The sequence below is a fragment of the Giraffa tippelskirchi genome, chromosome 1, assembly GCF_054371585.1.
Source record: "Giraffa tippelskirchi isolate mGirTip1 chromosome 1, T2T-mGirTip1v1.2.pri, whole genome shotgun sequence".
Lineage (NCBI taxonomy): Eukaryota > Metazoa > Chordata > Mammalia > Artiodactyla > Giraffidae > Giraffa > Giraffa tippelskirchi.
The window spans coordinates 181,527,444-181,552,226 of NC_137275.1; the positions used below are offsets into that span (position 1 = coordinate 181,527,444).

At 47.5% G+C, this 24,783-nt stretch overlaps 1 protein-coding gene across 9 annotated transcripts in view; it reads left to right on the forward strand.

Annotated features, from left to right (window-relative positions):
- The first annotated feature begins 4,696 nt into the window (after positions 1–4,696).
- COL15A1 (collagen type XV alpha 1 chain) overlaps positions 4,697–24,783 on the forward strand; it is a 102,488-nt gene continuing 82,401 nt past the window's right edge. For 3 of the 9 annotated variants that reach the window (XR_014060097.1, XM_081512054.1, XM_081512061.1), the window contains exons 1-3: positions 4,849–5,103; positions 5,248–5,344; positions 5,425–5,510. Coding sequence is in view for 7 of the 9 variants with exons in the window: in XM_081512054.1 (XP_081368180.1) it covers positions 5,334–5,344; positions 5,425–5,510 (97 nt within the window). In the remaining 2 variants the exon portion in view is untranslated. Of the gene's footprint in view, positions 5,345–5,424; positions 5,511–24,783 lie in introns of all 9 variants that reach the window. The other 6 variants (XR_014060096.1, XM_081512047.1, XM_081512060.1 and 3 more) reach the window with 3 other exon arrangements.

Below are 24,783 nucleotides of genomic sequence, written 5' to 3' on the forward strand. Positions count from 1 at the left end.
GTGCCTCTTTGGTATTAGGGAGTAAAATCCTAGGGAGCAGAAGTAAAGAAAAGGGAAATGAGGCAGGGAAGAAGAAACTGCTGATGAGAGAGATTATATGATTGATCCCTTAGTCTTGTGAGAGTGTCTCTCAGATGCCTTATAAATGACCGTCTCAGGACAGTGCATCTGGGAGAAATAGGGAGAGAAATATATTTTCTGGCTTCCGTTGGCTAAATATTGGCTTCCTGGGGTGTTATTTCTACTGCACTTCCAGGTTGCTCAGAGTGGATTATACAGTGTGTCACAGGTCAGCATCCACAGGATGGCCCTGAGTAGGAAGGGAGAAGTGCTCAGTGTGGAGAAAGGGCAAGGGGCTGTGACAAGGGACAGGGACTCTGGGTGTCTAGAAATTCCACCATCTGGGAAAGGGAGCTGAGTTTTTTATCCATGAGCTCCTGTAGGCCACTGGTTGAGAGCAGCTGGGAGGTCAGCGTTAATTCCCTGGCACTTCCAGCCTGCTTTAGCAGCCAGAGAAAAGGCTCAGGTGAAGGGCAGCAGTCGCTGACAGCTGGATGGTCTTGTCTATACCGCACCTGAGTGATGGAGGCAGAGAGTAGGCACTGGTAGTGGCACCTAAGAGGTGTTCTACACACTCTTCCCTTCTTTTGCTTTTGTCCTCTTCCCACTAAGATTGTCAGATTTTCAAATTCATCTCACTTATGAAGAACAAATCGACTCTTCTCAGCCCATGGTCCCCTTTGGCATATCCAAACACATCAAGGTGCTCTTCAGAACTAAAGCATCCTCTGTGGAAGGCACTTGTGAGATTGCACTGTCATTGTTTTCTCTTAATTACCCAAAAGGCAGTGCTTTTCTCTGAATAGTTACTTCTTCTCTGGTCCACTAGGTAGGTCTCTTCTTTTTCTGCTCTTGAAACCAGATGAGGGAGCAAGCTTTGAGTGTCTCTTGTGAACTTTCTCACCACAACTCCACAAGAGAGGGGTTATCCCCATGTTCTGAGGAAACAGGTTCAGAAAGAGGTGTGCTATGTGCTTATATGGGTATGTGCACAGTCGCTAAGTCATGTCCAACTCTTGGTGACCCCATGGACTGTAGCCTGCCAGGCTCCTCTGTCCATGGGATTTCCAAGGGAAGCATACTGGAGTGGGTTGTCATTTCCTCCTCCAGGGGACCTTCCTGACCCAGGGAGCGAACCTGTGTCTCGTGCGGCTCTAGCAGGTGGATTCTTTACCACTGAGCCACCTGGGAAGCCCCACTTTGTCCCAAACCACAACCCAGAATCCTTCTGATTTTTGTGCCCCTTCTAACTGCTTGAAACAGTCTGGAGGATGCTTTTGGAGACTGAGTTTATTGGGACACTTGAGTGGTATATAGGAAAATGCAACAGCCCATTAATTTAATTGAGTCCTGGAAGAGCTGGGACATAGATCCACCATCTCCACACGTCTCGATCTTGTATATTGTACTGAAGCCACGGTAAACAATTTAGACCAGTTCCAGTATGACACAAAGCTTCCTCTTGGCTATTTCTACAACTTCATATTGAATAGAAGGAAATCGCTTAAACCCTCAAAACACAGTCTGGCAGGAGGCAAAATGCCTTGCTTGGCATCCTGCCCTCATCCCTCCCACACCAGCAGCTGGGACCATTTGGTCCCCTTCAGCTCCCAGGCTGGACACCCTCTCTGTCCTCCATCATCAGTCAGTTCACGGTTCCCACCTCCAGGCCCAGCTTTAAAATGAGAGCCCTGATTGCTGACGGACATGGTCTGACTTCCCAGGTGAAATAAGTACAAAATTAGAAACATTAACATGCATCTATCTCATCATTTATAGGAAAGAAATGTGTTCTTGGGATGTGTCGATTCTAGTGAACTGGATATTATCAGATATTTACACAGAACCAACAAAATATAAGATGTGTACACAGGACTTCCCTGCCAGAGTAGTAAAGGAAACTGGTGCCTTACGTGTATGTATCTTGGACTGATAAATTGGACCACAATCAAGCCCACCAATCAAAATGCACCTGTTCTTTCACGCATCAGGTAACATGCATAACTGAGGGGGACCAGGTTTGTTTCATCATGGCATTTTAGTTTTCATTCTTTCAATGTAGATATATTTAATTTGTGTATTAAAGATGAACAAATATGTTCTTCCACATCTTTCTTGAAACATGCCCCCTTTCTCTATCTGCATATCTTTCCCCCCTGTTTTTAACAGGGACATGAGCACTCAATCTATTCCACTTTTCTCTTTCCTATAAAAGGCAGAGTGCATATGTGATGATAAATGGCAAATGATTCTTAGCTTTGGTGTTGGGGAACAATAGGGATGGTAGTGAAACTGAAAGTTAGTCAGGTCTGACTCTTTGCAGCCCCATGAACTATATAGTCCATGGAATTCTCCAGGCCAGAATACTGGAGTGGGTAGCATTTCCCTTCTCCAGGGGGTCTTCCCAACCCAGGGATTGAACCCAGGTCTCCCACATAGAAGGCGGATTCTTTACCAGCTTAGCCACAAGGGAAGCCCAAGAATACTGGAGTGGGTAGTCTATCCCTTCTCCAGCAGATCTTCCCGACCCAGGAATTAAACTGGGGTCTCCTGCATTGCAGGTGGATTCTTTGCCAACTGAGCTATCAGGGAAGCCAGGGACGGTAGGGACCATGACAAACTGGAGACATTGGCCTTGACTGAAGGTAGCAGCCCCTTTCAATGCAAATCAATCACTGGCACAGGGAACACAAGTCCCATGTTACCAGGTTTTCCAAAAATTTGAAAAGAAGCCAGATATCTGGATTTTAATGTAAACCAATTAATTATCAAATATATTGCTAACTAATTTAATTTGGAGATTGACACCAGGCACCTGAACAATACCTATTTATGGGCCAAACTGAGCCACCAGTTCACAGCTTTAAGAATAGTTCACAGCTTTTTGAACAGTTCACACCAGTTCAGTTTTAAGTGTTAAACAGAACAAAAGAACTATTACATAATCATAGTTGATATGGCTCTTTCGAAGCAATATAGAATTATAGTTCTAAGAAAGTCAGTTACATTCCCAGTCAATATGGTACTTTATAAACAATAAAAAATATAGAACTAAGAAGGCAAATTCCTTATGGTTAGTAAGTCATAATAAAATGATATGTCCATCACACCGTGACTGCAAGTGGGAGAGAATTCATATTCACAGAGAATATGAAGAGAATAAGAAAGAAGCCTGACTATGTTGTTAGAATGCACTGGATCTGGTGTATTAGTTTCACGTGGGGCCATCCTAGCTCTAGAGCTGCCTTGGCTGTTTTACCCCTCCCTCCTGCTTGCCCCCGCAGACCCCCAGTCTGGGTTAACTTCACTACTCTACTGAAGCCTCTCCCGCCTTCTCCAGGCCATGCTGAATTTTCTTTCTGTTTTGAAGACTGTGTGCATTAACCCCAGACCTGACCCCTCACACCTGTACAGCACTTTATAGTGGACAGAGCACTGCTGCATGCATGTGATCTCATTGAGACTCACAGTCACGCACTCACAGCAAGATCATTACATCCATTTTATAGATGATGAAATAAAAGGTCAGATAAGGACAGGATCTGCCCAGTGTGGGCCAGAACTGGACAGGAATCCATGCTCCTGACCCCAGGCTTGAGCTCCCTTTGGAGCCTTTACTGCCTGTGCAGGTATTAACCTCTTCATGCCTGAGTGCTCCATAACTCCAGTGCGATTTTGCTCTCAAGGGTAGGGAAATGGGTCTAATCTTGTTGTTACAGACAGGTAGCATGACAGAGTGGTGAAGAGCATGGATGTTGGCCAATGTCATGCACTAGCTTGGGCACTTTTTAGACCTCAGCTTTCTCATCTATGAAATGAGGATCACTGAAGCACCACCTATCCAGGACTGTTGCATGGACTGCCCATTGTGAGCAAAGCATTTAGCACAGGGCCTGGGACACAGTCAGCACTCAATACATGTTAGCTACTATGTCCACCACCATCCCATCTCTGCAGGGCCAAATCATATTACTGTCTCACTTGGCAGGTGGTGACTTGTCATCTAGAAATGAAAACCAGGAACTGACCACAGAACCACAGCCCAGTATGGCTATTTGGTGCATGAGGGAGAGAGGACCCTGGGCCCGCCTGGCTTCAGACTGTCCGAGTCTCAGCTGATCTCAGCTGTGCCTCCTCTCCCTCAAATATCTGACACTACTGGGCCTGGTGGTAATCATAACAAAGAGCCACCATTTGAGGGTTAAGCCAGTGCCAGGCCCTCGGCTAAGCTCGGTGCAGGTTAAACAGTCTACCCTCTGCTCCTCCTTCCCCTGTGAACTCTCCCAAAGGCTTTTGGAGACTGAGACTCGTTCATCTTTCCCCAGTCATCACAGTGCCTGGAGTGGTATCTCACTTAAAAATTGTGTTCCTTCCCTTGTTTATTGGCATCTCCTATGCCAGGTACTGTTTTAGACAGAGAACAAAACAGATGTAAATTCTTGCTCTCCTGGAGCTTATGTTCTTTTGGCGGGAGATGGAGGTTCAGGCAAGGCACAAAGAGGAGAAGCTTGGAATATTAGATATATTTACATTTTTTAAAATTAGGATTCTCTTTATTGCATTTATTTATACGTATCACTTATTCCCGCCCCCCTCCCAAATGGGCCATTCCTGGGTGTTCAAGGGGGTTGCGATTCAGGGGTGCAGGGCGGGGTCCAACCCAGCTGTGTGACCTTGGGACAGTCCCTGCATCTCTCTGAGCCTCCAGGTTCTTCGTTGTCATTTAGGGAAATCACAGCGATTCCAGCCTCCCTTGGCTGCTGAGAAGATTCCATTGGCCCGTGAAAAGGGAGTGTTTTGTCGGCCGGGCAGCCCGGACACCATAGACTAGAGGGCGGGAGGGAGCTGCCCGCTGACCGAGACGAGCGCGGGCGCGGGGCTTTTCTTGGTTACCCAAGGCCGCCCGGGTGGAAGCTGCGGCTGGGGGGCACGCATCCGTCTAGGGGGAAAGGGGCGTGGGCAGGCGGTAGTTGCAGCCAGGAGTCTCGGGGCTTGAGTGCGCCGCTGCGGCACTGCCCGAGGTGGGGCGCGGCACTGCCCGAGGTGGGGCGCGGCGCAGCGCGCGCGGGAGCGCTGGGTGCGGCGGAGTCGGGTTTCAGAGCGCGGGTGACTCAGGACGCGGGCCGTGCTGGGATCCTGCCCGCCGCTGCCGCTGCCCCTGCCCAGCGCCGCCTTTGTTCCCGGCAGGAAGAACGAGCGGCCCGCGCGCAAAGTCCGTTGCCGTCTGCGGAGCTCGGCTGCCTGGTGCCCTTGGGGGCCCGCGGAACTGCGGGATGGCGCCCAGGTATGACACGCTGCCGCGCGCCCCAGCCCCCCGGCCCCTACCGCCCGCCTCATCTTTTCTCCCTCGACCACTTCTTGCAGGAGGGACGCACAGTGCTGGCGCCTGCTTTTGCTGCTTTCCACCTCTGCGCTTCTCCCCGGTGTCGCTCGGACCCGCTCCGCGACAGGTAAGCAGCCCGGCCCGAGCGCTGCACCGGCAACCTCCGCTCCCCAGAATAGCTGGTCTTGGCGGCGGGAGCGACTGCGGTGCCTGCTTCATTCCTGAACATAAAAGGGAGTCCTCGCCGCTCGGGGCGCACTGGCGGTTAGGCTGCGGCTTCCCCAGGCGGTGCAGGGGGCTCGAGGGGTGAAAAAGAGTCTCTGGGAGGCCGAAGCGGGTGGAGCAGTATCCTGGAACCCGAGGTGTCTGAGCTAGGTGCAGCTCTTTGAATCTTGGCCATAGAGGAACTTTGGAAGCCCAGTAACAGTGCCAGCGGTCTCCGCTGAAATAGTTCGCTCCAGCTCACCCAGCGCCCGTGCTCAGGTGGTGCGTGCTGGTTGGCTTATTGCAAGGGCAGATGTGATGACCCATCTGTACACAGGTGCGGAAGCAGACCGCCACCTGAGACACCTGGCGCTTTGCCGCGCAAGAAATAACGGAACCGAATTGCTCTGATACCTAACTTAGCTCTGAGTTACCTGGAGAGCCCCATCCATCGTGGGCAGTGACTGTGGATGATGGGAAGAGCTATTGACTGGGAACCAGGGGATCTAGTACCTTCTGTTCCTGGGCCTCTCTTTCCCCACCAGGACCAGAGGCGGTTGTATGAAAAGTAAGAATCTGAGTTAAAATAGTTTTGACTTAAGGTGTGTGGCTGGATTAGGTGCCACTGGACAATGAATTTCACTACTCTGTGCCTCACTTTCCACATCTGAAAAAGGGAAATACTTAGACCACCTTTCCTCCTAGGGATGCTGGGAAGATTAAAAGAGATATTAGAAATAATATGCTTTCCACACCATGGCACAAAATAAGTGATGGAAACTACAAATTGATCCTTGCAGTAGCTGTGTTGGAAAGCACTGCAGGCATTTTTACAGCAGAGGATACTCAGGGTGAGACAGGCTTTAGAAACTGTTCTGTGCAAAAGGCAGGGCTTGGGCCCAGGTCTCTAGGCATGCCTTCCCTGCTCAGCCCTTTCTCCATGCAGTTTTGCAGGAGAACTACTGCTCTCCAAATAGTAGCCTCTGACTGCTTTTGGATTTAGGAGATTAGTACACAGTCTCAACAGGAGTAAGTGTGCAGTGTGCAGGGAGACTGTGGTGGGGGAGACAACCTCTATCCCTTGAAAGAAACTGAGAACCGCCTCGCTGGCTGTGGTTAACTCTCTGTGTGCCAGAGGAAAGCTGGGACAGCTCAGACCATGTCTCCTTGGGAGCAAGACTCAAAGGCCGTGACAGCTTTTCCTGCCAGAGCATCCAGCCTGGCATTTCTTACAGATCAAAGGGCAGCTGGAGCACAGTTTTGGCTTCTCAGCACTGTGGCCCATGTCAGAACGTTGCAATTTTGCATGTGATATAGGGTACTGCCAACTCTGGCAGAGGGCATCTTCAGATTCTATGGTCTTTTGTGAACTTTGCTGTAACCCCATCCCCCAAATGGAGAAGGTTCTGGAGAAAGAAACTGATGTTTCTTTCTCTCCCTGCATTTATAGGCTGGCTCCCTCAATGCCAGGTCAGGGCTGTTTTTCTAACACAGGGGAAGTCCTGTAAATATCCATAATGTAAAAAGGGACTGCCAGGAAGCCCTCAGGAGATGAAAAGGGCCTAGAGAGGGCCATTTGCAATTGATGGGTACTTGATGAATATTCAGTGTCCCTCTGGGATTCTGGAGAGACTCTTCCTAGATGTGGAATATCCTCTGCAAGTCAAATCTTACATGAAGTTTATTGAGGCTAATGCTTGTAAACCACTTCATAGGTGTGTATGATTCATTCATACTTCATTCACCCGGTCCTCACAATCACTCCAGAAGCTGGGTACTGGGACTATGCTCAGATGAGGAAACAAGGTCTAAAGTCCCAAGGCTTCTCAGCTCCCGAAGGTTTCCTGGCCCACCCTGTTTAAAGAGACCCTTGTCAATGGGCCCCTTGTCCCCCACATCGACCTTTTGTGTCTGATTTCTTTCACTCAGCATGTTTTTGAAGTTCATTGATATTGTAGCATGTATTAGTACTTCATTTTTTATGACTGAATAATGTTCCATTGTATGGATATAGTGCAATTTGTTTATCCATTCTTCCATTGATGGAGCCATTTGTGTTGTTTCAGCCTTTTGGCTGTTGTGATTAGGGGTTTTGGGACATTTGGGTACAAGGACTTGAGTACTTGTTTTCAATTATTTTGGTTCCACGCTTAAATTTTAGGGAACTCTTAAACTATTGTCCATAGTAGCTAAACCATTTCACATTCCCACCAGCAGTATACAAGGGTTCCAATTTTTTCGTATCCTTTCCAACACTTGTTATTTTCCGCTTTTTAGGTTATAGCAATCTTAGTGGTAGCTTTCTGTGGTTTTGATTTACATTTCCCTAATGACTAATGATGTTGAGCATCTCTTCATGAGCTTCTTGGCCATTTGTGGGTCTTTTCTGGGAGAAACTCTGAATACTAATCAGGGCAGGTTCAGGATTTCCCGCTAATCCTTTTACTCTTGCTAGTGGCCAGCTGATGTGCTTTCCTGAGTGGGAGACAAGGGGATAAGAGTCACACCTAGGATTTTACATCACTGGCTTCCTGGCTTACCTGTGTTCTAGTCTGTAATGAGTTCTTGTTGTCCACATACCATTAGAAGTTGTGATGAATATGAATGATTGTAGTATTTTAATTACTGGCTAAATTTTTGGTTTTCTCTAAAGTTGGGAATGCCTATGGTGGCATAAGGTCCTGTTTATATGTTTTACAGCAGATTGAAAACTGTTTTACAGCAGATTGAGGCTGAAAACCCCTGGCACACTGAACCACTCATAGCTCCCTATGTATAGTTGGGATTTTGTAGTCTCCTTGACTGTGCACAAGATGTGAATGAATCTCCCTGTCTAGAGTACATTTCCTCACCCTGTTTCTCTTTAGGGTCTAATTCTACCTTCCAGCTTAAACAGCACCTCTTCCAGTCTCCCCAGCTGATCTTTCTCATCACTAAGCCACCACAGCCCTTCATCTATCTTTCCAGCACCAGCCACTGTCTCACCCTGTGCTGACAATGTATTTATTTCACTCTTTTTTCTATGAGAGCACCTTGAGGGTGTGGATCATGCCTTATTCATTCAGAGTTTGCCACTTGGACTTCGGCCATTTCATCATTATGATAAATAGTGCTGTTGGGAACATCTTCAGACAAATGGCCTTTGTTTTCTTTTGGGATTATTTCCTTTAACTAGATTTCCCCAAACAGATTTGCCCATCAAATAACAGACTAGTTGGATAGTTCTTAATATATATTTAGATAGGTCTTTGTGAGATACAAATTGAATCATGTTGCTCCTTAGTTTAATTGCCGTTGCTGGGTTCTCCGTGCACCTAGGATGGAGTAATGCTTCTTGCCTCCAAGTACCCCCTGTGTCCTACCTCTGTGTCTTTGCATAGGCCAGTCCCTTTTTGAGAATGCCTTTCCCCTTGTTCACCTAGCACCCCCTCATTCATCCTTTAGGATTCCTCTCTGGGAAGCCCTCCTATTCTACCAGGCATGTTGAGTGTCTCTCCTCTGGGCTAACACTATGTATCACCTCTCAGTCACAGGACTTCCCAGGCTGGACCATGACCATTGATTACTCATCTGCCTCCCCTCCTACACAGGGAGTTCTGTGAGCTAGGAACTGGGCCTTGCCCAAATTCTGAATCCCAGAACCTAGCACTGGGCCTGGCATAGAGTAGGTGCTCAATGACTCAAAAAGGGAAGGAATGGGCAGATCCAGCCTGTGGTCTAGGGAGAATGCACCCATTTACCATGTCCTCTACTGTGTCTAAGTCCTCCCCATTTTTCCACGGCTCTGCCAACTGTGGAGTGGCCATGGCTGAGTAATCAGGGCATGTTATAGGGCTTTTAGTTTTATTTAATGACTTTAATAACTAGTTAGGCTGGAATTTACCCTAATGTTACTTTGCTCTTTATCTTTTTTCCATTACATCTATTTGTGTAAACAATTTGTTTTCTAGCGTATCCCACTCATACCTGAAAGTCTCTATTTTGTCAAAAGCTGTGCATTTATCTTTCTCTGCTAGCTTAGTATATGAGCTTATTTTCAAGTTTTCCTTGAATGTCCACAGCTTGATCCATTTAAAATGGACCATTGATTAAATAGATTACATGTAGTGTATGCTGAGGTTAGTTCTTTTCCAAAGTGGTAGCGAGGATTCCCTGAGATACTAATTAAAATGTAAACTATTTTTCCATCATAGCATTAGTTCTGGTTATCTTATAAAATTTTCCTTTTCATAAGAATTTTTTGTGTAATCTTTATACTATTCTTATGCATATGTGTTATTTTTTTAAAAAATTCCACATGGTCCTGATAATTATTGTTTTGTAATATGTCTAAAAATCTGGTGATGGAAGTTGCCCCTTCCTCCTTCACTAAATCATAAATCCTTAGCATAGACTGATTTATCACATAATTTTCTCATGATATGGTTGGATACTGGGAGTGTTGTAGTGGTGGTGGGTGGGGGATGGTTATAAAAAATGAGGTAGTCTTACAATAAGATTCAATTTAAGACGTTACTATGTGGTAAGGAGAACAGATAAGCAACTAAGACTTCAAAGTCAGAGGAGGAGGTTGTGGGGCCTAAGTTATTGCTATTGATACAGAGCTCAGTTTGCTGAGATGGGTCAGAGGTGTTGAGAGGGGCCCAGTTTGCTCACTGACCTCCTTCCTCTCTTTTTAAAGAGAAAAAAAAGTATAGGGTTAGAGCAGAACCTGGAGAAGGCCCAGACCTCTTTCTGGGCAAGATCTAATGAGGCAACACATGAGGCTTGGGTCACCTAATGAGTACAACCCACTCCTTACCTCCAATCAGAATCAACTCAACTCAGCCCAACCTAATCCCAGTGCAATCCATCCCAACTCAACTTTATCCAGTCCAATTCATCTCACACTTGTTACATGCCTTATTACATGGATGACTTAAAGAACTGGACAGGGCAGAAAATTGTTCTGAGGGCCTTCATATCTCTCTTGAGTGAGCAGAACCCTTGATTTCAGGTGTTGGGGGAGCCCTTTTTCAGTTTGGAGAGCTTGGCTAGAATCTGGCCTGCAGAAAGCAGTGCTGCCTGGGTCTTTCCGGGAGTCACCCCTCCTGTCACTGAGCGCCTCAAATAGGGCCCAGCTTAAAAGCCCCTTCACCACTGGGAGGTCTTTGCAACTAATCTCCTCCCAAAGTAAATGTCTGCTGAGGTCCTCAAAACTGTCAGCTCTGTTCTGTGTTGTAGCTGCTACTATAGATTTCTGTCTTTCTCCTGTATTTCCTGGCTGCCTGCCCTCTCTAAGGCCCACTGGGGTTGGTGGCGAGGTGACTAAAGAGCCACATGGGACCCTGTGCCCGTCCTCAGTTCAGTTGCTCAGTCGTGTCCGACTCTTTGTGACCCCATGAACCGCAGCACGCCAGGCCTCCCTGTCCATCACCAACTCCCAGAGTTTACCCAAACTCATGTCAATTGAGTTGATGATGCCATCTAACCGTCTCAGCCTTTGTTGTCCCCTTCTCCTCCTGCCCTCAATCTTTCCCAGCATAAGGGTCTTTTCAAATAAGTCAGCTCTTCACATGAGGTGGCCAAAGTATTGGAGTTTCAGCTTCAATATCAGTCCTTTCAATGAACACCCAGGACTGATCTCCTTTAGGAGGGACTGGTTGGATCTCCTTGCAGTCCAAGGGACTCTCAAGAGTCTTCTCCAACACCACAGTTCAAAAGCATCAATTCTTCTGCGCTCAGCTTTCTTCACCGTCCAACTCTCGCATCCACACATGACCACTGGAAAAACCATAGCCTTGACTAGACGGACCTTTGTTGGCAAAGTAATGTCTCTGCTTTTTAATATGCTGTCTAGGTTGGTCATAAGTTTCCTTCCAAGGAGTAAGCATCTTTTTATTTCATTGCTGCAATCACCATCTGCAGTGATTTTGGAGCCCAGAAAAATAAAGTCAGCCACTGTTTCCACTGTTTCCCCATCTATTTGCCATGAAGTGATGGGACCAGATGCTATGATCTTAGTTTTCTGAATGTTGAGCTTTAAGCCAACTTTTTCACTCTCCTCTCTCACTTTCATCAAGAGGCTCTTTAATTCTTCTTCGTTTTCTGCCATAAGGGTGGTGTCATCTGCATATCTGAGGTTATTGATATTTCTCCTGGCAATCTTGATTCCAACCTGTGCTTCATCCAGCCCAGCATTTCTCATGATGTACTCTGCATACAAGTTAAATAAGCAGGGTGACAATATACAGCCTTGACGTACTCCTTTTTCTATTTGGAACCAGTCTGTTGTTACATGTCCAGTTCTAACTGATGCTTCCTGACCTGCATACAGGTTTCTCAAGAGGCAAGTCAGGTGGTCTGGTATTCCCATCTCTTTCAGAATTTTCCAGTTTATTGTGATCCACACAGTCAAAGGCTTTGGCATAGTCAATAAAGCAGAAATAGATGTTTTTCTGGAACTGCCTTGCTTTTTCGATGATCCAGCGGATGTTGGCAATTTGATCTCTGGTTCCTCTGCCTTTTCTAAAACCAGCTTGAACATCTGGAAGTTCACGGTTCATGTATTGCTGAAGCCTGGCTTGGAGAATTTTGAGCATTACTTTACTAGAGTGTGAGATGAGTGCAATTGTGCCTGTCCTGGAGGGACTCATAATCTAGTAGTAGAGACCGGGGTGCAGCAGCTGGCTTGAATGCTATGTAGCTTGTCCTGTGTGTCCTAGTGTGGATGCAAGCAAGCCTCTGCACCACTAAAGTGGGGGTGTCCATTTATACCAGAAGATCGGGAGGTGGAGGGAGGTAAGCAAGCTTTGAAAGAAGAGATTTGTATTTTTCAATAACATTAAAATATTTTGATAATAAAAATGATAGTCACTGTATAAATCTAGGTTGAAAAAAAGGAGTTTTAAAAGGTCACATGTTATCTCATGACTCAGAGATAAACTCTGCTAACATTTGTGGACTGTTTTTCAAGTTTATTTTCCATGCCTAAATATGCACATATGTTATAACATGAATAGATCATTCTGTACATTGTATTTCGTTGCTTGACATTGTTTCCCTTAACTATTACCTAGATACTTCCTCTGGAACATTGAATATTCTTCCCTAAATCCTTTGTAATTGACATAGTATTTCATTATGTGGATTTCCCGTAATTAACCTAGGCCTCTTTTAATCCTTTAGGCTGTTTCCAGTTGTTCTTTCCATAAACACTATTGTAATAACCCTATTCTTCCTTTTTTTAAATTTTATGTATTTTCTATATTAGTTTTTATTTATTTATTTTGGCTGCACTGGGTCATCATTGCTGCGTGGGCTTCTCTCTAGTTGTGGAGAGTGGGGGCTACTCTCTAGATGCGGTGCTCAGACTTCTCATTGCAGTGGCTTCTCTTGTTGCAGAACACAGGCTCTAGATGCACAGGTTTCAGTAGTTGGGGTTCCTGGACTCTATAGCACAAACTCAATAGCTGTGGCACACGAAATTAGTTGCTCCGCAGCATGTGGGATTTTCCTGGACCAGAGATTGAACCTGTCTCCTGCATTGGCAGGCAGATTCTTTACCATTGAGCCACCAGGGCAGCCCAGTGATGACCCTATTCTTGTATCTCTGTATTTGACCTTTTCTGTAATTATTCCTTAGCACAAACTCCTAAAACTGTTGGGTCTGGTGCTTGCCCAATTTTTTCAAAGTCTTTCATTCTGTTTTTTTTTGAAAGGTGTAATAATTTATATTCCCTGCAACAGTGTAAGAGAATACCTGCCTAGCTTACTCCACTTTTGTCCACTGCTGCTATTTTTCTCACTGAAAGGAGAAAATGACATCAGGGCAATGGCCAGTGCCCAGCATTACTGCTCCAAATTGTCCTTAGTTGAATGGCGCTGGGGTTTCCTCCTCCTCCCTACCATTTGTTCATCAGTTTGGCATGGGCCTTGTGGCAGGGCTAGAGGAGAAGAGGGTTACTCAGGAAATTAGAATGCAGGAGCTCAGGTCACAAGGACTTTGGTGGTTCTCAACCCTGGCTGTACCTTAGACCCTGATGCCCAGTCCTCCCCATGTCCAGGGTTCTTAATTTGTCTGGGGTCTGGTCTTTTGCAGGTTTTAAAAGTTCTTGGTGTGATTCTAAAGTGAGGCCAGAGTTGAGAACAAGCAATGCAGTCCAGTGACTTCCTTTCAAAGGTGACAGTCCTGAGTCCTAGAAAGGAAAGGTCTTACCTGTGATTGTAACACAAATGAGAGGCAGAGATGCCATGGGACCCCAGAGGAGCTCTGGGAGCCCACGCCCTGGGTTCAGATCTCAGCTCTGCTACTCCCTGTTGAGTGCCCTCTCTTGTCGTTATTTTCCTTGTCTGTCAATTGGGACAATAATTCCTACTATGAGGAATAATGAGGGAAGCATGGGGCCTGTAATTGGTACAGTTCAGTACCTCTTTCCTTCCTGCTCCCACATCTCTGTGAGTGCCTGGAGGGCAGGAACCCTACATTATTTACCCATGTTTCCTCAGCGTCTGACATGGCACCAAATGGACACAATGAGCATTTGAACACATTTATGAAAGAATCATTCAAAGCCTGGGACTGTGGAGAGAGCTGAGTGAAAACCCAGCATTAGGAACCCTGGACCATAGCAGAGTCTATGTGTACCTCCAGCTCTGCTGGAAGACCACCCACAGCCATCCACTGTGATGAGGGTGCTGCTGCTGCTGATGGCGGTGGTGGTGGAGGTGCCATAGCAGGGTGGGAGCAGGGGCTGTGTATAACAGATATGTCAGGGATGGAGTACATTCCATGAAAGAAAATTGAAGGGATGCTTTTCCAGTCCTAAAAAGTTATAACCATTGCATTCTGTAGAACAGAGATTCCAAAAGCGGGTGACAAACTCAACCTAAATCCATGCAGTTTCAACAGTGCCACACACTGTTGGGTCAGCTAGCTGCTTCTCCCCTTCTAGCTGTACAGTCTTAGTGCTAGCTTGTTCTGTCTTTGTTTCAGGCAAGCAAGTGTGTCTCCTGGCCACCATTCTCTCCACCTCCCCCCTGTATTGCAGCCTTAGGAGTCTTCTAGTTTCTTTCCACTTAGGTGTGACCCACCAACCAGCAGTATCAGCATCACCTGGGGACTTTGTCGATCTGCGGAATCTCCAGTCCCACTCACAGACCCAATGTATTAGAAACCGCATTTTAACAGGATCTTAACCTTTGAGCAGCAGTGTAAAACCAGCTCTTACTATGTCACCCTCTGCTTTAGAACCTTTTGACATCTTCCCAGGCTAACCAGCTGTGATAGGCAAAGTACTGGCCCTCCAAATATGTCCACGTCCTAATCCCCAGAAACTGTGAATATGTTAGGGTACCAGGCAAAGGGGAATTAGAGTGCATATGGAGTTAATATTGATAACCATCTAACCTTCAAAAAAGGAGAGGACCTTGGGTTACCCAGGTGGGCCCAGTGTCATCACAAGTGTCCTTGAAAGTGGAAGAGGCAGGTGATGTGAGAAGGACTTGACCTTCAGCAAATCAGTTGTATTTGCTGATGTTGAAGGTGGAGGAAGTGTCCATGAGCCAAGGAATACATGTAGCCTCTAGAAGCTGGAAAAATCAAAAGAAAAAAAAAGATTTTTTCTTTAAAGCTTCCAGAAAGGAGCACGATCTGCTTAATTTTGATCTAAGATCTGTGTTGGACTTCTGACTTGCAAAACAGGAAGGTATTGGTCAATTCTATAACATCGTATGGAAAAATCCAAACAAACATTTTGGCCAACCCAATAATACATTTATGTTGATTTATTTATTTATTTATTTTTCTCCTTCCTCCTATGTTGATTTAAGTCACATAATTTCCGGTAACTTGTTACAGCAGCCATAGAAAATGATTTTAACTCTCCTTAGCATGGTGTTTGAAACCCTCTGAAGTCCTCCCAGTATGCTGTTTTGGTCGCATCTCCTGGAGGGTCCCTCCTCATAGCCTTATCTCAAACTGCACAGTCCCCTGGGTGGCTGAAATGTTGGGAGGCATCCTGAGAGTCCGGACTAACGTTATTCTCCCTTGTACCTCCAGCACCTAGCCCCATGCCTGGCTCTGGCAGGTACTTGGTCAATGCTTGTTAAATGAATAACCCAATGGAAGCCTGCTCGATTCTTTCAGATCACCACCAGCCACACAGGGTCCCTAGTAGGCTGGAGGCAGATATGGCAACAGAGGGGCTCTGCTTCAATGTTCCCCTGCTCTTTTGTTTTGGGCAAACGGTCAGCTCTCTATGAGCCTCAGTTTCCATATCCTGAAAATGAAGGAGTTGGACCAGATGAACCCTAAATGCACTGTTAGCTGGAACTTTCTAGGATATCTGAGTTCACTTTGCCCAAACTTTGCGGCAGCTGGGGGAGGTGATTCAACTCAGCAGCTCTCAGTCCGGTTCCCACCCTTCCCTGACATCCTTTTCCAGGGGTCAGGGTACAGAACTGTGCCCAGTGGCTATGTGTATTTGGTACCAAATGGTGACCACAGATTCTCTCCTTCCCTCTCGAGTTAAAATGTCAAATTACTCACTCTCTCACAGGACGAAAAAGGGAGGGAAAAAGAAACCAGTTCTCACTGCAGAGTTTTTCCATGTGACACATTTTCTAATTTTATTTCAGGTCTAACTGTCTAGAGTAGGTGGTGCCATTTCAGTGTCTCCCCCTCCCCTTTTAGAATATGAGCTTCCAGTTGAAGAAGTGGAATGGTTTTGCTTTTTTAACATTTGCAAGTGTGGGCTGCTATCAAGCTGCAGCTGAATGTCTTCATTTTGTCTGTTGGAGGAAGTGCTTTTAGGTGCACAGCACTAAGTTAATAGTAGGATTCCTGGGGTCTGGACCCTCTGTGGGGAGCTTGGCCAAGTCACTTACACTCTTGGACTCAGACACTTAATCTGCTGCTGCTGCTGCTGCTAAGTCGCTTCAGTCGTGTCCGACTCTGTGCGACCCCATAGACAGCAGCCCACCAGGCTCCGCCATCCCTGGGATTCTCCAGGCAAGAATACTGGAGTGGGTTGCCATTTCCTTCTCCAGTGCATGAAACGGAAAAGTGAAAGTGAAGTCGCTCAGTCGTGTCCAACTCTCAGCGACCCCCTGGACTGTAGCCTACCAGGCTCCTCCGTCCATAGGATTTTCCAGGCAAGAGTACTGGAGTGGGGTGCCATTGCCTTCTCCGACTTAATCTGCAAAGAGAGGGAAAGGCTGGGTCACCATAGAGACTGCATGGCCCATTGGAAGAACTGTTTGATGGGCCCTGTTTCTAAGAGTAGCTTTCTTTGAAACTTTGTTGGAATCATGTGCACCTAAGTTTATATTTACTATCAGCTTTGTCATCTCTGCACTGTTGCTGGAAGTACATGGAATGACTGAGAAGTTTTCAGTGCCTAGGAAGAGTGTTGTGACTTTGTTTCAGAGAAATTGATTCTGCCCCTGCAAGGTCGGTTTCATCCAATCTCACCCTTTCATTCCTTTACCCCACAGGGTTCAGGCCTGTGTCATGCTCAGTAAGGGACTGTCACAGCAGCTCCCTGTCCTGGCCAATAAGACCCCCCATCTCTCTGACCTCTAGTGCATCTTCTCACTGCAACCTGAGTGGCAGATTCCATCATGTCACATCCCATTAGAACCCTTCCCTGCTTTCCATTACACCACCTGAAATTACACCCCAAAGCTCTTAGTAGAGTACCTGGAACACCGTGAACCCTCAGTGAAGGGTAATGGCCATGGTGATGAGGTTCAAGCTCAATTCTAACTGATAAGTTAAACTAACTGATGATCCCTAAACCTTCCTGTGGCCTCTTTCAGCATAGCTTGTACCTGGTTTCTTCCATCAGAATCACTTGCAAGTCCATCTCTCCAAGGATGGGGAGAGCCAGGGCAATGCCATTCATCTTTGGAGTTCAGAGTCATTGACCTTGCATTGGAGGGAGATAAACAGCCATAATCTGATGTGGGAAAAATGAGATATAGTTAAGCAAGGACTTTGCAAGTATGGTTGAGTGAGCTGGATAGATTTAATGCCAAAATTTCTTGATATAAATGGTCATCCTGCCTGTCACAGCATGGTAGGTTTTTCAGCCACTCATTTGTTCCCTCACTTTTATTTAATAAGTATTTATTAGCTGCTTACTGTGTGCAAGGCAGTGTGGTTCATCCTGGGTATAAAATGATGAACAATGTAGGAATGGCTCCCCACCTTGTGGAGCCTAGACTCTAATGCGGGACATAGACACTAAACAAAGGGTTGTACAAAAAGCCCTAAATACCTATGAAGAGTAAAAAGAGTTATGGAGGAGTAGGGAGCTATGAGAGGCTTCCCAGGTGGCTCTAGTGGTAAAGAACTCGCCTGCCAATGCAGGTTAGACATAAGAGATATGGGTTCAATCCCTGGGTCAGAAAGATCCCCTGGAGGAGGGCATGGGAACTTTCCAACCCACTCCAGTATTCTTGCCTAGAGAATCCCTTGTTCAGAGGAGCCTGGCAGTCTGCAGTCCATGGGGTTACCAAGAGTCGGACATGACTGAAGCAGCTTAGCACACACGTACACAGGGAGCTGTGAGAGCACATTCATGGCCACTCTCATCTGTACTGTGGTGTCAGGGGACGCTCCCCAAGTTATGACAATTAAGATCTGAGGTGTGATTAGATTTAGCCAGGAAAGGGGTGGGGCTGGTGGATTAAAAGAGAAGGAGAATGTTCTAGGTAGAGCCAACTGAATGAGAAGAGGATGAAAGTAGCCTCCTGGTGTGTGGCCTGAGCAGTTAACTCTCCAAGCCTAGTCAGGGAGGGAGGCTGGGATGGGACAGGACAGGACGGGATGGGATGGAGCTGGAGTGTGTGTGTCGGGAGGCGGTCTCCAGTCTCCAGCATGACAGCAGAACCTCCATCTGATAGCTGCTTTCCTGACCTTGGCTCTGGGCGAGCTTCTTGGGCTTCTGCCACGCCTTGGGTCCTGCCCAGTGCTCATAGCTCTGGGTGAGGGCCTCTGGGTGCTCCTTCCTGCCCGGCTCTTGCCTCTACTTACCCAAGAGCTAATGGCTTCAGCGAAGGGCACAGGGTCTCCACCTTTGTGTTGCCCCAAGAGACATGTTTGTGAGAGGCTTGCAGTAAAGTGATAGGGAAGCAGGGGTGAATGAGAGCCCAGAGCAGAGTCTCTGGTCCCACCTCAGCCATGCAGAGCCTCCTAGGCCGACCCAACTGCCCAGCTGAGAGGTCGGGAAGGTCATGGGGAAAGGATTCTAAGAATTGCCCTCCGCAGTTAGTCTACAGTTAGTCTTGGCTCCAAAAAGCTTCTTCCTGTCTGAAATGAAGGGTTGGACCCGCCCTGAGGCTCATCCAGATATTATCTCTTCTGATTTCTCTCTCTGGATGTCTGTGTCCAGAATGTGTATCCACAAGCACAATGCAGAATTCTCTTGCCAGGGAATGGAGAAGTCTCGGGAATAACTCAGGTGGGAAGTTTTTAGATGTTTTCACTTGGGGACCAAGTCCTTTAGAGATGGTGGCAGAAGAGTGATGCATTACCCACTTCTGTCCTGACTGTTCCTTTACAGACCTGCTTCTCAAACAGGGTGTGCTCGTGGTCCTTGGCTGTGTGACAGTGACGTGCAAAGCCACATTGTTTATTTCCACATCCATTTTACCCAGCGGTTGGTAACTTGGGGAGTCTAGTGACAACTGGGAAGTAATTTAGAACATTTTTATACTAAATAACCCACAGTTATTATGGAGTGGAGTGCAAAACTTAAGTGCTTTTAACAATAGAACAGGAGACTTTAATTAAATTTCCAAGCTCTGAATGGGGGTGGGGCAGGGGGTGGGAGGGGTGGCTCTTTGGCTAGACCCAGGCCCTGAGGTATAGGGTCCCCTCTCTCTGCTGGTAGGATGCTTTAGTGGAGATAATGTTATATATAGATTTGAGATCCCCAACTGGTGGGAGGCTTGGAATTATTGTAGTGGCTGCCAGAATCCATTCTTGTACAAACATTTCCTCCATCGATAGTTACCTAATGCACTTGTATGTGGAAAAGGCTATGGATGTGTTTTTAGCTATTGATAAGATGGAAGTCGCTATTCTCCATAGCTCTTGTACTAGAACTTTCAGCCCCACGACCAGATTTGTCTGTCACTGCTGGATCCCCAGTGCTTAGAACAGAGCTACCATACAGTAGGTGCTCAATAAAAGCTAGTTGAATGAATAGATGTATGTGTGTTGGTGGTTATAAAAAGCTTCCCTCTCTCAGTCAGGAATTACCTTTCCAGGAATAAGTGGGGTGCATGAGCATGGGAAGGTTGGGTGGAATGTAAAAATGCTGTTCATGCATATGCATGCGGGAGACTGGCCAGTCCCACTCAAGTTCAAGGTTTCTAAGAATCCTTTTGAAGGCAGCCTCCTACCCAGTGTGGTCTGTGCTCATAGCAGCTCCTTGTGGGAGAAGGCACAGATCACCATTCATGCGCCTAGGGTAGCTGGGGCTCCTAAGCTCCCTTCTTAGGGTCCATGTGTCCCTCAAACACCTCACTCCCACCAAAACCCACTGGGGACCTTGAGGACCCAGAAAATGCTGGGCTTTCAAGGTCCTCTATCTGGCTCTCCGAAATTACAGAGAGGCGGGTGGAGGCTCAGAGAGAACAAGGGACATGATGAGAGTCACACAGTTCAGATATAAGGAACTGGATCCAGAAGTGGGTCTTCAGATGTCTAGGTGGCTGGCATCTCACCACCCTCAAAGTCCCAGGTTTTGCTGCTCTTTCACCATAGACACGTTGTCCCATCCTCCTCAGGGATGTGGGAGGAAAGATGGGGACAGGACTTCTCATATGCTAAGGGTCTCTCCTGCGCATGGCAGCCTATGGTTACAACTAAGCCTTGGAAACATCACGTGCACGTGCTTAGTCACTCAGTCATGTCCTGACACACACACTCCAGCTCCATCCCATCCCGTCCTGTCCTGTCCCGTCCCAGCCTCCCTCCCTGACTAGGCTTGGAGAGTTAACTGCTCAGGCCACACACCAGGAGGCTACTTCCATCCTACTCTTTGTGACCCCATGGACTGTAGCCCGCCAGGCTCCTCCAAGCAAGTAAGAATACTGGAGTGGGTTGCCATTCCCTTCTGCAGGGGATCTTCCCAACCTAGGAATTGAACCTGGGTCTCCTGCATTGCCAGCAGATACTTTACCACCTGAGCCACCAGGGAAGCCCTTGGAAACATCAGATGGATTTCAAATCCCAATTCTTTCATGTATCAGCTTAGTGACTTGGAAAGATTGCTCAGAAGGAAGGTTGGTTCCCTCATCTGGACAGGGGGTAGTCAAGGTCCTGTCTCCCAGGCTGTGTGAGGCACTCAGCGTAGAGCCTGAGATGGCAGGGCCTTGGTGGGTGAGGGCTCTCCCTGAAACCGTGAACCTCACCCTGTACGTATAACAGCATCACTGGGGAGCTCTTAAAACATACTGAGGCCTGGGCCTCACCCCCAGAGATCCTGACTGGGGTGAAGCTGGACATCAGTCTTCTAAAGCCCTCAAGTGGTTCTTCTAAAGCCCAGCTAGGAGCTCAGTGCTAGACCATACATGCCATGAGGGCAGGGGACACATCTGTCCTGTTCACTTGTGAATCTTCCACAGTAGCAGTGCCAGGCATGTGGTGGTTGGTGCTTGAGAATATTTGTGAATGAATGAATGAAAGAACAGATGAACAAGGCAAGCTTCCCTCTCTCAATCTACACTTACCTTTACAGGAATAAGTATGTAGGCTCATGAATTTAGCATATGACATTACCTTGCACCGCTACCCTGAGAACTGGCATTGTCATCTCTATGTCCAGATAATGAAACTAAGGCTCAGAGGAGTAAACGAACTGGCCCAAGGTCACCAGCTAGTAAGTAATGAGTTCTCTCTGGAATGGAAAATTCCATGTCTTTCCCTGCATCTGCTGGGCTAGGCTCAAGCCTCAAACTCTTGAGATCCTCTGCCCAAGGTTACCCTCAGTTTCAGGTCTCCAGTTAGGGGCATCTCCTGGGTACCCAGCTTGGAAGGCCTCATTCCCTCTCCCGTTAGTCCAGAAGTGCACAGGCTCTTCCTCCAACTAACATTTGGAGGCCATCAAGCTGTACTTTCATCTAGGTTGAACAAGAGTCAGCCTGTTTCAAAATATGACTTCAGGGTCACCATCTGTTCTGGCTGTTCCCTTAAACTCCAATCCCATTTCAGAGCCAAACAGGGCTCCAGCAGCCCGCAGAGAGCAGATCTCGGCACAGTGGAGCAGGAGAACCTGTATAAAGCAGCTGTGTGCTTGATAACTGCTGCTGCTGCTAAGTCGCTTCAGTCGCGTCCGCCTCTTAGCCACCCCGTGGACTGCAGCCTACCAGGCTCTTTCGTCCATGGGATTTTCCAGGCAAGAGTACTGGAGTGGGTTGCCATTGCCTTGGGTGCTTGATAACAGCTGTGGCACAAAGTTCTTACGTCGTTCATTTCCCCTTACTCAGTGGCATCAAGTCGTTATATGTGTGGACCACAAACCCCTCCGCCACTATGCATCCATTCCCATATTGGGCACCTACTGTGTACCATGCACTGGCCTATGCCTCACCTTCTTAGGGAAATGGGTGAGAGTAGCCTGGATGGTGAGAACATGATATGCTGGGCAAGTCACATTGTCAGTCTGGGCCTCAGTTTTCTCATCTCAGGGACACTGGACTGAAGTCCTTCCCAGCTCTGGAGGTCACCCCAACTCTCCAGGCCTCTATCAGCCTGGTCAGTGTAAGCAAGATTGCACAGTGCCTGCTGAAGCCATGAGCTCATTCTGCTGGCTTCCTCTCTGCTCTGGCTAAATTCACACAAGCTCATCTGTGGACGCCCTGGGCCATTCCCAGGGCAGCTTGATTTTGCCCAGGGCATAACATGCCAAGTGCTGAGAGGCTGCAGGAAAGTATGTCTCCTGCTGTTGCCAAAAGACCGCCTTCGCTCCGCATTCCAAATCACCCAATCCACCCTCTCCTTGGCAAGGGAAAGGAAGGGGCCCGACTGCCAGGGGCAGCAGCTCGAGGTGAAGTGGTGATACCTCCTAAAATGGTCAGCGGCAGCCTTCCTCAGAAACCTTTCAAGGCACCCCATAGCCTGCTGCATAAATTTTAGTCTCCTCAGCTTGACATTCAAGGCCCTCCCTAATCTGTTTCCGATCTCCTGAGTGAAAAAGTGATTAAGAGTAGAAAGAGCTAGGAGGGACCTCAGATGACCCACACGTGGGCGGCAACCACCCCATTCCAGCTCTGTGGGCTTGATCTCCTTCAGCCCTGATCTGTTCATCTGCAAAATGGGAGAGCAATAGTCCCCACCTTATCAAATTGTCCTGAGAGTGAATAAGCTGGTGTTGGCTCTACACTTCTGAATCTGGCTTCGTATTTCTCTCCTTGCTGCTCTAATGGTGGAGGTTGCCTGAGAGTCCCATTGCTCCCATCCCCCAAGACCACTCGCAAACCCCTCAGTTTCCTAACTCCATGGGTTTGCCTGTGCTCTGCTTGTTCCACTATGTTCACTTGTGCAGAGTCCTCCGGTTCAGACACCTGTATCAGGGCTCTGTGTGTTGATGTCTTGCCTCCTTTTCTAGGCTGAGAGCTATTCGGGACCAGAGGCTGAGTCTTTGTGATCTCTCAAAGTCCAGCCCAGGCCCAAGTCCAGAAGAGGGTGGCCACTGGGTACTGGTTGTGGATAATGCCGGAACCCTCAACTGGGACCAGGATAGAGGGAAAGACAGGGAGGTCTGCTCCTGCCTTCCCTTCCAAGATCCATCCTCCCCTTGTGGTTGCATTCTCTCAGGGCGGCACAATGTAAATTATGACTAAATTGCATGTGGTTAGCAACTCTGTAGGAAATTTTATGGACCATGTGGTATCTACCATGGGAAAAGAACTCAAATACCTAAGGACATGCCTCACTTAGAGACTTAGAAAGCTCCAGAATTACTCTTTCAAGCTCCTCCCATCCCAATGATGCCCCTCCCACCCCAGTACCTTACATCAAGAGGCTGGGGTGGGGGGAGGGGGGGACATGGCAGCAAGGAGCAGGAGTCTTACCCTTCTGCTTCCAGGACCACAAGGGCTGGCCTGTCCCATCCCATCTTGCCCAGTGGCCTCAGCTCATGCCCTAGCCCCCAGATAGGCAAGGAGCAGCCTCCCTGAGGTCTCCAGCCAAACCTCAAGAACCTTATGATATATGAGAAGGGGAAGCATATGTGGTTCACAGTCCCTACCCAGACGCTTGTTTCAGGGAAGGAGGAGGTGGAGGCAGCTGGAATTCAGTCTGAAGTCTAAGAGGCCAGTGTGTTTTAGAGCGGCACTCCCAACTCAGTCTGTGGGTGAGAGCCAAGGCAGGCATTTTTCAGAAGACTGGTCATTCTGTGCCCTCCTGCTTAAGGGTCAGCCAAAAGGATGGAAAATCGCAACACTCAGAAAAGTTAACATCAGGCCGCTGTGTGGCTATTAAGATTATATTATACTTCAACAGTGGGATCAGCTGAGAGCTAGACTATTAAGTGCATATTGAGCTAAATGGTGCTGGTGGGATGACTGTGACAACAGCTGGTGTTCATTAGAGTTCTTTGTAATTGATGACAAAGACTATTGATTGTATCTGTTGATGAAAAAAATGTGATATGGCAAGACAGATATATGGTCACTCTGGTCCAGAATCCCTTAAGCTCATTTATTCACTTACATGTGCATTATTCATTCATTCATTCCTCCGTCAATGCTCAATTCTTGCCTAACTCAGGCAAACCCTGTGCTTGAGAGGTGGGGGTGAAGTTGGGAGATATAAACATGAAACAGATGATGCCTGCTCGCCCAAGGGCTCACAGACTGGTGGGAAACATAGGCAAATAAACAGATAATAACAGAGTATTGAGGAATTGGATCTTCCTGGGAAATTTACCAAGGGAGGGTTTCTTGGCAAGATTGGGTGATTCATTTGTAGGCATTTAGAAAAAGTCAGCCCTGAGGCCCAGCTTCCCGTGTGGCTGGAGAGGAGTTCCCTGGAACTCCAGGCCCCTTAAGCCCCGGGCAGGGCAAGGGGACAATGGGGAGGCAAGGGAAATAGCTGTTGCTACCCCTCCTGGAAGGCGTGGGCTCCTCCTGCTTGGGACAGGCTTTCTCTAGGGGAGCAGCCCCCTTGGAGTTGCAAGCTTCCTCTTGGCTGTAGCACCCTT